Source organism: Pongo pygmaeus, chromosome 3, assembly GCF_028885625.2.
Source record: "Pongo pygmaeus isolate AG05252 chromosome 3, NHGRI_mPonPyg2-v2.0_pri, whole genome shotgun sequence".
NCBI classification, from domain to species: Eukaryota; Metazoa; Chordata; class Mammalia; order Primates; family Hominidae; genus Pongo; species Pongo pygmaeus.
The window spans coordinates 138,097,487-138,111,836 of record NC_072376.2 but is presented as its reverse complement, the minus strand read 5'-3'; the positions used below and the strand labels follow the sequence as shown (position 1 = coordinate 138,111,836).

The following is a 14,350-nucleotide window of genomic DNA, read 5'->3' as shown; positions in this document are numbered from 1 at the left end:
TGTGATAAATTTCAATGGAAAATATGTAGAAGGGTGTCCTATAAACACACAGAGTTGTTAGACTTCCGAGTTATGAAAAATAATAACACTTATGGAAATTATGTTTTCAATTAGTCAAGTTAGATGTATATTATCACAATACTGAGTCAACAAGAAGGAGCATACTCTCAGAGGGAAAATAAAATGCTGTAGAATTAGTGGCAACTCTAATATTTACATTAGATTACATTGCTCCTTCCCTGAAGAGGTGATAAAGAATATCAGTAAGTTGATCAATGCAAGGGATGCCAATAAGTTGATTGAGGCAACGAATGATGCATCATGATGCATGACTACTTATTTTTCTCTGTTTATCATTTATTAAAATCACATTTTCTGGTAGATTACTGCTGTGTTCAGCTTTAAGTGCTATGGAAAAATATCTGTTAATAATTTTCACGTAAACTTTTAGAAATGCATTTGAAAGAACTGGGGTCTTTATCCTACATGTTTTTCAGAATGAAGGTCATATGCAATTATTTCATTAATCTTTCCAAAGACTACTGGCTATATTTAATTTCCTTTTCTCCAATTTTATCCTTATTTCTACCACTTCATTTCACACATTTTAACACATTTTGCACAGTAATTATTGACTATATATTTATATTATGAAAATTTGGAGAGGGAAATAAAATATCTTAAGCTTTATGTACTACTTAGCATCCTATAATTATTTTTAGGTATAAAATTTATTTTAAAAAATTTTAAGTAATAACAAAAATTAAACTAATCATATTCCTTACCAGTCATCTGAAACTGCCACATTACTGACAGTACAATATCCTGGATCTTGGTTCTCAGAACAGGAGTCCACAGTTAAGGAGGCTGCCTATGAAGCAAGAGAAAGAAACATTCAACTTTGAGTTCTACCGTCCCTATTAGCCTTTCTAGCCAACACTACCCATGACTTGTTTCTATGTGAACATGACTTGGAAACTGTGATAACATCTTGATTTAATGTATAAATCACATAATGATAATATTGAATCATGGGCACATGTTTCTTTGATATCTCAAACTAAAATTATGACTATCTATACCTATAAGAGGTAAAAGGGTACCTTTAAAAATCCTCTCCTGCTCCCCTGTTTTATAGATGAAAAAAGATAAAAATGCCATTAATCTTTTTTAGAATAATACACAATAGGTCTGAAACATCTTCCTGTAGATTACAATCTTAAGAAATGTGTTTATTGTACTGTCAAGCTATGTTAACAAAAGACACTTAATTTTTGATTTTCAAAAGTCTTATTCTAGTATGATTTCAGCCATATTTACAAAAAGATTATGAAAATACAGTATAAATACTATTATAGCAATCTATGAAAATTTAAATATTTGGATTAAAGTTTGAAATTTGTTAAACAAATCAAGTAAGTGCTCTTCTCATTTTTGTTAAGAATAATTATTTATAAATAACATTACAGCATATTTCTGTATAATCAGGATGTATTACTGTAGATCACTTTACAGTAAAAAATCCCCAATAGTATTTAAATAATGACTAAGTAGTCATTTTTGCATTCTAAGGGATGCAAAAAGCCTTGAGACAAAAGCCTTCTGTTTAGTAGAACATATGAATACTCCTTTTGATTGATAAACAAAGTCATAAATTTATGGTTAAAGGGCCTAAGAACATGATAACCATAGAAGTCAGAGTCCTGTATAATGAGTACCAGCAACTGAGGATGGCTGCAGTGCAGTCTAACACCAAAGTTGTATATCCATATTATTGTGTAATCTCCAATGCTACTGTGATGCACCTCCTTTGTTCCCCAAACTTCTTTAAAATTTGACAAATGACAAACTTTGCACATTTTAGTTGCTGAAATTGTAAGAAGGATGGAGTGTAGTGCCAGTAAATCACAGGAATAGCAATAATTCATTATCTGAATGGACAGGAGGTTTAAAAGTTTCTCCCAACACAGACAATAAAGTGTTATTCTAAATTTACGAATGCCACAGACAGGGTTAATCCAAATTTGTTACATATGTAGAAGAGAAATATAAATACAATGCAATTATCCATTTATCAGGATGCTTATCATTTCAGTTTAATAAGAGCAAAGCAAATGTAGACAACAGTGCAGGAAGTTAAGCAAGTTGACTAATAACATGCCAAACTTAAATGCAAAGTTTTGGATATCAAATTTTCTGTATTAAAAAATCAGGCCACTTCCATTAGGAATGAAAATGATTAATTTCCTTAATATTCCACTTTTATCAATATTGCTTATGATTTTTAGGCAGTATCCATAAAATATATATTTAAATGGGAGACTTGTAAAAATTTATCTGAAGTATCTCACATTTTAAAAACAAAGACTGAGGTGAATGCAGAATCAATTTATTGTTTATCAAATATTACTGGCTAACATATTCTTAAATGTTTCTAAGAGTTAATTATTATAAGCTCTATACAATAAACTCTTGTGAGGCACATGGATTTTTTTTGCCATTTTTTTCAAGTAAATTATAATAAATACTAACATTTGTAGGAAAAATCTATACTTCCAATTCTCTGGCAAGACATTCATGTCCCATTTAGTTAACTCTTTTGATAGTTATGATTATTTCCAGTTATCTGTAAAATGGGGTGACACCCAATCTCAAAAGCAGTATTAGGTTTTTATAATTCAACTTCTGCTGCTTAGGTGACTATTTGATTGAACACATCTCTCTACATATATTATGCAAGTATCCTTGTAGAGATCCCTAAAAGTATCATAAACTAGAAAATACCACATGGATATTTATAAATGCCTCAACTAGAAAAATAACCTTGGATAACATAATTATATTTTAGTCATTGTTAATATTTCATATATGTCTAAAAGCTTGCTGATACAACTCAAAGAAAGAATAATGGAGGAGATGTTTTATTTTAATAGTAAGCTTATGCAATTTAATCTTCAGAGTTAAATTCTCTTTTACTGTTGAATTTTTATAGCTTTACCACCATAAATTAAAATGTTTTATCCCAACTATGCAATGATTTAAAGCTTAGAGGTTAATGATTTTGCCAGTTTCCAACCAAAATTATTTTCAAATGTAGAAAATGACAAATTCAGAATCCAGTAGGGGCCTTATTTTGGATGTTTTCTGAAACAGGAAGACATTTTTCCTATGACTCAAGTAATAATGACAGAGTTTTTTTTCACATTTGGTATTATTAAAAATTGATGACTATGGTCACAATAATACAAATGAACTGCATCCTTCTCCACTCACCTCTTGCTCCCATGTCCTTCTTTGATAGAATCAAATGCTCATGAAGTTTAATGTGACCTTGGAGGTCATCAGGTAAAATTGTTTATTTTACATTATAGTAGTATACTTGACAACATACCAGAAATATGGTTATCTTACATATGTGTGGAGAATGGGGGTGAGGTGATGTCTACTATTACTCATCAGTTTTAGGATATTATTATGGCTAATGTGAGCCCAATCTATATATATCAATCTCTAAATGTTTTTCTAATTCTTTAAGGCCCAATATTTATGGTTACATCAATCATCAGGAATACTAGAATTGATTAAATCTATATTCTTCCAGAGGTCTTCCTCTGAGCATACCAGTTTGATATTATGGTGATTTTTAAAATCTCAAGCAAAAATCAGTGCAGTAACTTATTACTAATCAGAAAATATATTTTATCCAAGATTTGTTTGTTATACCTCTACTAATGTTCATTAAAGTCAGGTGGATTTTTAGGCACTACTCATAATGTAAACTTCATTGAGACCAAGATCAAGTAAAATATTCCATTATTTTACTTCAAAAGGTTATATGTGGGTTGTGTTGGTGATAATTCAGGGTGACCAACACCTGTTTAAGCAGCTAATTCACAGAAATAAAATTTTAATTACGATTCATATTAACCTTTACAATCATATGGAAATGTGGGCATATTAGAATTAAAATATAAAATATAACATTATGTATTGACATCATTTTCGGAATGTTGGGGGTAATTTTATTAAGCAAACACTATATAAATTAAATATATTAGAAAAATGTTCCAGCTGGAAAATATTAACACTAAGTTCAAAAGGAAATGGAAAACCATCTATAACTAAAATGACTGATAAAAACCATACAATACTTTTGTTGTTTTCTCACCAATATTTCAAGTAACATACATTTAATAATGTGGTAGGACCCTGAATGCAGTTTGATGGATGTGGTGATATCCGTGAATGACATGTCTGAGCAGCTACCCTTGACCATGTTGACACAATCAATTGGTTATATTTAAAGCTACTCATTATTCTTTTTCCCCCTCATAATTAAAAATAGTTCTGTATTTTAAAACTTGCTTAAATTTCCTTTAATGTTGTAGTAAATTAGAGTGGAGGAGAGAAATGTCATTGTATCTGATGCCAATTCAAAATAAACATGGATTTATAAAATATTCCTGAGATCAAATGACAAATTTTGTTCTTTGATAATAGATTGTCTGTTATGTGTATTGGTGAAAAATAATTAATATTATAAGGTAGTTTCTGTCTTATGCCCGTATGAAATTGGTAATTATAGATTGCATAAATTTTAGCCTTTAAAATTAACTATGTGTCATAGGGAAAAAAAACTAGCAAAAGCTTGGTTAAAAACATTTTAAATATTACTTCTGAATATTGCTTATATGCATTCAGCAATATAACATATTCCATACATTTAGTGGCAAAAATTTCTCTGTAGTCACACAAATGTATGATTCATATGATCACTCTAAGGACTATATAAGTTACCATATATTTTAAAGATTGCCATGAAGTCAGAAATAAAATTATAATCATTTACATACCAAGTTTTTTCATTTAAAATGATTTAAGGGCACTTATTTTGTTGTTTTGGCTAGGCTTTCTTTTTAATAGACAATTTAACATTTTACACAATTCCTTTATCTGGGGTGAATTATAAATCTTACCAGTAACTACCCTTTTTTTTTTTTTTTTGAGACAGAGTCTTGCTCTGTCACCCAGGCTGGGGTGCAGTGGCGAGATGTCGGCTCACTGCAAGCTCCGCCTCCCAGGTTCACGCCATTCTCCTGCCTCAGCATCCCCAGCAGCTGGGACTATAGGCGCACACTGCCATGCCGGGCTAATTTTTTTTTTTTTTTTTGTATTTTTAGTAGAGACAGGGTTTCACTGTGTTAGCCAGGATGGTCTCGATCTCCTGACCTCGTGATCCACCCCCCTCGGCCTCTCAAGGTGCTGGGATTACAGGCGTGAGCCACCCCACCTGGCCACCAGTAACTACACTTTTAAAGGCTCAAAGTTAAAGTTCAAAAATACTTTAAGACAGATTTGTTAGCATCTTCTTATTTAAAAAAATCCTTGATAGCTGTTAGAGATGGGGAAATATGAAGAGACAGTTGTGAAGATAAATAAAGAATAAAAAATAAATAAGCCATTCCATTCTATTACACTATGTCAAATATTTTCAAACATTAATAAAGAAAAGATGTGATGCATTTTCCCTTATAAAGAAAAGTATTTATTTAATAAACACAAGTCCTAAATAGATATGTCATTCTTGTAACATGAAAGCCACATAATAAAATCAATATAATCTATAAATACATGCATGCCTCATTTTATTGCTCTTCACTTTATTGCACTTTGCAGATATTTTGTTTTATACCGATTGAAGGTTTCTGGTAATCCTGCATCCAGCAAGTCTATCAGCACCATTTTTCCAACAGCATGTGCTTACTTTGTGACTGTGAGTCACATTTTAATAATTCTCACAATATTTCAAATATTTCCTTATTATTTTATGTGGTATGGTGATCTGTGATGAGTGAAGTGTCCTTGGATGTTACTATTGTAATTATTTTGCGGCAACATGAACTGTGCCATATACGATGGCAAGCTTAATTGACAAATGTTGCTTACGTTCTGGCTGCTCCAGCAATTATCTGTCTCTGGTCTCTCTATCTATCCTCAGGCTTCCTTGTACCTTGAGATAAAACACTACTGAAATTATGCCAATGAATAACCCTACAATGGCCTCTAAGTGCTCAAGTGAAAGGAAGAGTTGCATTTCTCTCACTTTATATCAAAATGTAAAAATGAATAAGCTTAGTGAGGAAGGCATGTCGAAAGCCAAGATAGGCCAAATAGGCTTCTTGCGCCAAATAGTTAGCCGAGCTGTAAATACAAAGTAAAAGTTCTTGAAGGAAATTAAAAGTGCTACTCCAGTGAATATACAAATGATAAGAAAGCGAGATAGCCTTATTGCTGATATGGAGAAAGTTTTAGCAGTCTGGATAGAAGATCAAACCTGTTACAACATTCCCTTAAGCCAACATCTGATCTAGAAAAAGGCACTCTCTTCCATTGCATGAAGGCTGAGAGAGGTGAGGAAACTACAGAAGAAAAGTTGGAATGTAGCAGAGGTTGGCTCATGAGGTTTAAGGAAAGAAGTCATCTCTGTAACGTAAAAGTACAAAGCAAAGCAGTGAATGGTGATATAGAAGCTGCAGCAACTTATCCAGAAGATCTAGCTAAGGTCATTGATGAAGGTGGTTACACTAAAGAACAGACTTTCAATGTAAAAAGCAGCCTTTTATTAGAAGATGTCATCTAGGATTTTCATAGCTAGAGAAAAGAAGTGAACGCCTGGGTTAAAAGCTTCAAAGGATAGGCTGACTCTCTCGTCAGGGGTGAATATAGCTGGTGTCTTGAAATTGAAACCAGTGCTCCTTTTCCATTCTAAGAATCCTAGGGTCTTTAAGAATTATGCTAAATCTACTGCACCTGTGCTCTATCAGTAAACAGAAATGCCTGGATGACAGCACATCTGTTTACAGCATGGTTTATTGAATATTTTTTAGCCCACTGTTGAGATCTACTACTCGGAAAAAAAAGATTCCTTTCAAAATATTACTGCTCACTGACAATGCACCTGGTCACCCAAAAGCTCTGACAATGATGTATAAGGAGATTAATGTTGTTTTCATGCTTGCTAACACAGCATCCAGACTACAGCCCATGGATCAAAGAGTCACTTTGACTTTCAAGTCCTATTATTTAAAAAATACATTTCATAAGGCTATAGCTGCCACAGATGATGATTCCTCTGATAGGTCTGGGCAAAGTAAATTAAAAACCTTCTGGAAAGGAGTCACCATTCTAGATGCCATGAAGAACATTCATGATTAATAGAAGGAGGTCAAAATATCAATATTAAAAGGAGTTCGGAGGAAGGTGATTTTTGACTCTCATGGATGAGTTTGAGGGCTTCCAGACTTCAGTGGAGGAAGTAATTGCCAATGTGGTAGACACAGTGGGAGAACTAGAATTTGAAGTGAAGCCGGAAGATGTGACTGAGCTGCTACAATCTTGCAAAACAAACATGAAAGGATGAGAAGCTGCTTCTTAGGGATAAACAAAGGAAGCGGTTTATTAAGATAGAACTTACTCCAGGTGAAGATGCTGTGAACATTGTTGAAATGACAACAGAGGATTTAGAATATTCCATAGGCTTAATTAATAAATTAGCATCAAGGTTTGAGAGAGGCTTGACTTCAAGTTTGAAACAATTTCATCTGTGGGTAAAATGGTATCAATCAAATAGCCTCAAATGCTACAGAGAAATCTTTCATGAAAAAGGAGTTAATCAATGTGACAACATTTCCTGTTGTTTTATTTTAAGAAATTTCCACAACCCCCACCATGAATCTTCAGCCACTACTACCTGGCTCAGTCAGGAGCCACCAATATCAAGGCAAGACCCTCCACCAGCAAAAAGACTATGACTAGGTAAGACTATTGTTACCATTTTTTAACAATAAAGTGTTTTTGATTAAGATATGTTATGTAGATTTTGTAGAAAATTCTACTCTGTTCCTAAATTGTTTCTTCAGTCAAGGCAGAAATACTTAGGAAAGAAAGGTAGTTATTTTAAGTATAGTCCTGACATGGCCTTAAAAACATACAAAAAATATCAATGAAATTTTTTCACGCACTAGGCTATTTTCTCAATTGTTCTTCTTTTTATTGTTTTTGAACAGAGTTGTCATGAGCAAAAGAAAAATATTATGCCTAAGTTTTTCATAACTAAAGTGTTCATTTAATGAATAAACCTAATTTAACATGATTTGCACCCCAATTCATACTTTATTTGAAGATACAGTTGGATATACAACAACAATAAAATGAAATATCTTACCATTCCTGCTCTCCTGGCAATCACAGTGTGAAAATGTCCATCTGACACCTTCTTCATGGTGGTGAGCTTATATGTACCACTGCCTAAATTATAAGAGAATCTTAGTCTTTCTTCGGCAATTTCAAGGGCCAAAAACTCAGCCTGGTCGCCTGTCTGGTTGTCATAGTTGTAAAGCAATAAGGCATGACTTTTAATAGTGGAAAATTTGACATAAATATAGTTGTTATTGGGGTCCAAGCTTGGAAATTCCATGTATGATAACTCCTCAAATCCATAACTGTTCAACTCGCAGTGTTTTCCAAAGACACCTGTTGGAGGGAAAATTGACAAACTGGCATAAAATTTCAGGGAAATTTTATTATATATTTTGATTAAAATATTTTTGAATTATAAAATGAGATATCTTTTAACAACTTTTTTCACTTTCCAAAAAAATTCATCTAAACTAAAATTGAAATAGTTAATGATCTTTATGAATGAATGATCTTTAAAAATGGCAGAAATGATTAACTGATGTAATTATTTTTCATTGTCTAATTAGGGAACATATCTAAGTATGTTTTGTTTCTCAAAATGAAAGGCTTAGTGGAATGGAGTATGTCTGAAGAGATTTCTTTCCCAGAAACGTTTCAAAATTCATTGATTTTTTTTTTTTTTTTTTATTATTTTGGGACAGAGTTTTGCTCTTGTTGCCCAGACTAGAGTGCCTGCTCACTGCAACCTCTGCCTACTGGGTTCAAGCGATTCTCCTGCCTCAGCCTCCCGAGAAGCTGGGATTATAGGTGCCGGGAACCACGCCTGGCTAATTTTGTATTTTTAATAGAGACGAGATTTCACCTTGTTGGTCAGGCTGGTCTTGAACTCCTGACCTCAGGTGATCCGCCCGCCTCAGCCTCCCAAAGTGCTGGGATTACAGGCATGAGCCACCGCAAGCGGCTCAAATTTGTTGATCTTTTAAAAGTTGTATTATGCTACAATTTTCAGCCAACATACTTCCTTCATAATATATAGTTCTTAAAAACTATTTCAACTCAATTGAAGATGGCAAATGCATTTGTTTTGATTTTTTAAAAATCAGTACCTATATTCATGTTATTTTCAAGGGCCACAAAATCTGACAAGTGGAATCATTGATTTAGGAAAGGAAATAACTGTCTTTAAGTTTTTATCCCTTTCTTGTTTTATACCCTCTGTGGGTATGATTTATAGCAGGCTACTTTAAAATAGCTGTCTGTTTTTCTGAAAGTCAGCATTCCCATTTGTTTGTGCTGGTTCTTTTTCAAACTTGAAAAATGAGTTTTATTGATGTTACAATGTTATGCCAAAATTCTTTTCCCACAAATATTAGTAGACTGTGGCAAATGATTGGAAAATTAACCCATGCCAATACCTCATGATTCTTATTAACTTGCAAAGGCTTCATTTCTTAATTTTGGCTTTATATGTCCCATAAATGCATAAAATTTAGAGTGAGGGAATTGTTCAGCTAGAAGGAACCAATGCCATTATTTTATAGAGTATTTAAAACTTGCCTAAGGTCACAGAACCAAGAGAAACAGCCAAAATTTGAGGCCAGATCTACTGATTGTCTAGCTATTTTGACTACCACATTTTATATCAGAACATTTTAAAAATTAAAACAGCCTAGAAGTTGCTATAAAAGTTTGTGTTATTTATCCTTTCCTTTTCTGTCCAGACTGAAATAATATATATTATAAATGAGTAGAAATTATACATCATTTTGGCCAGGCATGGTGGCTCACGCCTGTAATCCCAGCACTTTGGGAGGCCGAGGCGGGCGGATCACGAGGTCAGGAGATCAAAACCATCCTGGCTAACATGGTGAAACCCCGTTTCTACAAAAAATACAAAAAAAAATTAGCCGGGCGTGGTGGCGGGCACCCGCAGTCACAGCTACTCGGGAGGCTGAGGCAGGAGAATGGCGTGAACCTGGGAGGCGGAGCTTGCAGTGAGCCGAGAACATGCCACTGCACTCCAGCCTGGGCGACAGAGCAAGACTCCGTCTCGAAAAAAAAAAAAAAGAAATTATACATAATTTTTAATTTTTAATCTTTAACTGAAGTTGAAGAAAAGGCAAAGGAATTATAGAAATGATATTTATTGATATATATGTTATGTCATATATATGATATATAGAGATAATATATTTTATACATAGTATAATCTTATACATTATATATTTATTATATCTATCCTGTAGAATTTTTATTTGTATTTTATACATTTCTGTGGCATCTATATTTAATATTTATAATTTGTATGTATTAATAATTTGTATATAAATATGCTATCTATGCAGAAAGAGTAAGTGAAGTTAAAGTAAAAGGAAAAATAAAGCATATAAATGAAATAAAAATACTACTGAAAAATTTGTATTATGTGTTCACTTAGGTCTCTTCTGAATAAACTTTAATAAATCTTTAACAATGTGCTGAATATTTGAGTGTAAATATATGTATAAAGTATATAGATACTTACCTTTTAATTCAAATTGATACTGTATTTTCAAACATGAAAATATTTCTTTATGGAATTTAAAAAATTTATTCTTAAAAGGTTTTGGTACTGTGTTCACAGAAAGGTTGCATCTTAATTCTAAGAAGTTATAATTATACATGTCGCCTTTGTAATGTCTGAAGCATTATGTTTTTCCTAAGATGTAATTTAAATTAAAAAATCTAAGTATCGAAAAAATTTTTTGAAATCCAAATAGCCAATCTTTTATTGATGAGAAGCTAAACAGTGCAAAAAACTTTTTTCTAACTTCAAAATGATGAAGCTTTGTTTTAAAGGATGCAAGTGTAACTACCTACCTCTGGCTATTTATTTGAGGCATTCCATCTGACATTGTTATTTGTACGTTTCATCCACATTCCATTTGAGAACAAAAATCATTTTTGTTTTTAATTCTGTCTCTTTAGTTTCAAATTACATAGCAGTGTTTCAGTGATTTTTGTTTTCTTTTGTAAGTGCTTATGTTGTCAACTGACAATGTCTAAGTTTAGGTATTTTTTGTCTTTGCCCCTGGAAGGAATAGGGGGAGAAATTTGCACTGCCGGCTATGTGTGATTTGTGTCTATTTTAATTTACATTGTGCTATTCCTCTTCCCCTGGCAATGTCTAGCAGAGTGACAAGAAGGTATATTTGGCCCCTCAAATAGTTCCACTTAATAGGCAACGACAGTTGTACCACTACACTGCAGCAGCAACTTGTTTTTATTGTGTATCAATTTTCTTAAATCCTCAAATTTGCAACTCAAAATCCTCAAAACTTACATCCTCAAAATTTGCAAAGGAATCCCTAAAAATATGAACATCTCTGTTCAGTCACTTGAAAATCATTTCTAGTTTACACTCTAATCCCCTTATCTTTTATCTCAAAATGTTAAGTTAAACCATGAAACCTGACTGTGGTTATCTGTAGAAAGCAGCACCACTTAAAATGATGAGACACCATTGAAAGAAAGAAAAAGTTTTTGGAGATCTCAAGTTGTGGTTATTTTGACCTTGATATACCTTTCATTACTTCATGGGCATTGTTAGAATTTCAAAGAAATTGTATAAAAAGGGGTTCTGTGAATGTCATACTGGACTGAAAATAAAAATTTGTGTTCTAGTTGCTACATTGTTTTGGGGTAGTTTTGTCTCAACTTCATTTTTTGACTTTGGGCAAATCACTCAATTTCTGGGCCTCAAAACCATTGGTAAAATACATTCCTCAAAATTAGATATTTTTCTATTTTGTTTCTCTTTATCATTCTATTGATGTGCTTAATAAAAACAGATAGTCATGAAGTTGTTTGGAAATTAAAAATACCTAGTAAATTATACAGGTTATTAGGAACTGCATATGTCTTTTAAATTCTATTATCTACTATAGGTTGAGCTTTACTTTTCAGGTCCATATAGCACAGTTATATGCCCAAAGGAAGACTAGAAAAATATCCTTGCTCTTTCTTGCTTAAGAAAAGAGACATAGATGAAGCTGGAAACCATCATTCTCAGCAAACTATCGCAAGGACAAAAAACCAAACACCGCATGTTCTCACTCATAGGTGGGAATTGAACAATGAGAACACTTGGACACAGGAAGGGGAACATCACACACTGTGACCTGTCATGGGGTGGGGGAGCGGGGAGGGATAGCATTAGGAGAAATACCTAATGTAAATGACGAGTTGATGGGTGCAGCAAACCAACATGGCACATGTATACATATGTAACAAACCTGCACGTTGTGCACATGTACCCTAGAACTTAAAGTATAATAAAAAAATAAATAAATAAATATACAAAGGGGAAAAAAGAAAAGAGACAGAGTCATTTGGAGATGGATTCTATGTTGTGGTGTAAAGCAGCCTTTAAAAAAAATGGAATGTTCACAAACTTATGAAACAAGCCAAGCTAATACAAATGCTTCCTCTGGATCTCATGGTTTTTGGCTGGCACAGTAATGGGTAACAGTTGGATAAGACCTGGAAGGAATCTTTTAGTTCATTCCACTAGGGTGAATAAATATGTATGTATACAAAAAAGTTCTTTTTAACAATTTTTCTTACCCAAAAGACAGATTAGTCTGAAATTTTATTAGTCAAGTAGTATCAGCTACAAAAAGCCTATTATGAAAACTTCATGTATAGTTACTAAGTCCTTCTAATAAAAGTGGCTGAATTAATGTAAAAAACAAAATTAAAAACTAATGTAAAAAACAAAAATAAAAAACAAAGCAAAATTCACAAAAGTGATACAAACAAAAAACCTTACTTTGACTACTCTTAAAGATTTGAAATAGAGAGTGATGTGAAAGAGTGCTTACAGAATTTTTTTATTTCATAACTTCTCAGTTAAAAAGAAGATATCCATAAATCTTTGGGGGGAAATGTCCTACGGAAACAATATTGGTGCAATTATCTTGAGTTGACTCTTTTTCTAGTAATGATCAATGCAATGTATTCAATGGGATTTCCATAACTTTTACAAATGTTAAACATTTAAGATTTTATTTTAATAAAACCTTCCATGTAAAACAATAGTTTTTTGGTCTGTCATACTCATAATAAAACAAAATTGCTAAACTGTGTGCAAAAATAAACTTACATTTTATATCAACAAATAAGTTTTACTCACCAAATGGACAATGACAATAATAAGAATCCACACCACTTTGACAAGAACCACCATTAAAGCAGGGGTTGCATTCACAGTAATTGACTGAAGATTCACACATTTTCCCTAAAATATATCAAATTCAGTTTTTTTAAAATCTCATACATAAATATATTAACACCATTACAGCATTACCATACGTAAAAATCTTTCCTAAGGCATATCACGGAGATAAGAAATATAAAAACATTTTACTTGACATAAGGAAATTAGAATAATATCTTAGAATTTAAAATCTTGTTTAGTCGTCCTATTGTAAAATGTGCATTATAATATTTAGGAAATAATTTACATAATCATCTTGGAAGAAAATACTGTTTGCAGAGAAATGACATGATAAACATATTTAAATGCTTTCACTGAATTTATTTTCTTTGTCAATGTCCCTTCAACTTTTATATTTTATAGATAGAAAGTTGAAACTTACAGTATTCTTTTCACTGCAGAGATTTTCTTGACTTAGGTATTTCAAAGATAATAATTTACCTTATTTATCAAACTACACTCTTTCTACTACTTAGAAATATCACTTAAATTACACATATCTGTTGTAAAGCAGAATAAGAAATAAGAAAACACATCATATTTTCAAATGCTTATGAAAATTTATTCTTGACTACAGATTATGTATACTTCGTCTTTTGTCTGAAGCGATAATACCTAAACAGCATAGTTTTCAGTTTATAAAGACTTTTCTCATACATGGTCTTGTTAAATTGAATCAACTAATATTGACTGAGTGCTTATTATGGGCCAGACATGATAATGGAGGGGGATATGGCAGTGAAGAAAGCAAACAAGTGTCCTCAGACTGTGTTTCCATTTCAGTAGGAAGTATTAATCCATACAAAGGAAATATTTACATTTCAAAAGGGAGGAAGAAAAGCCTCTTGGAGGCTAATATATTGTCTGTGAAACTGTAAAACTATGACACAGACC

General features: G+C 32.5%; 1 protein-coding gene across 3 annotated transcripts in view; it reads right to left on the bottom strand.

The window, feature by feature from the left end:
* The window catches only part of FAT4 (FAT atypical cadherin 4), a 184,148-nt gene that overhangs the window by 15,960 nt on the left and 153,838 nt on the right, over positions 1-14,350 (bottom strand). For all 3 annotated transcript variants that reach the window (XM_063664108.1, XM_054485864.2, XM_054485863.2), the window contains 3 exons: positions 13,373-13,477; positions 8,225-8,532; positions 786-871 (listed from right to left, as the gene is read on the bottom strand). In XM_063664108.1, coding sequence (XP_063520178.1) covers positions 786-871; positions 8,225-8,532; positions 13,373-13,477 — 499 coding nt within the window. The remainder of the gene's footprint in view (positions 1-785; positions 872-8,224; positions 8,533-13,372; positions 13,478-14,350) is intronic.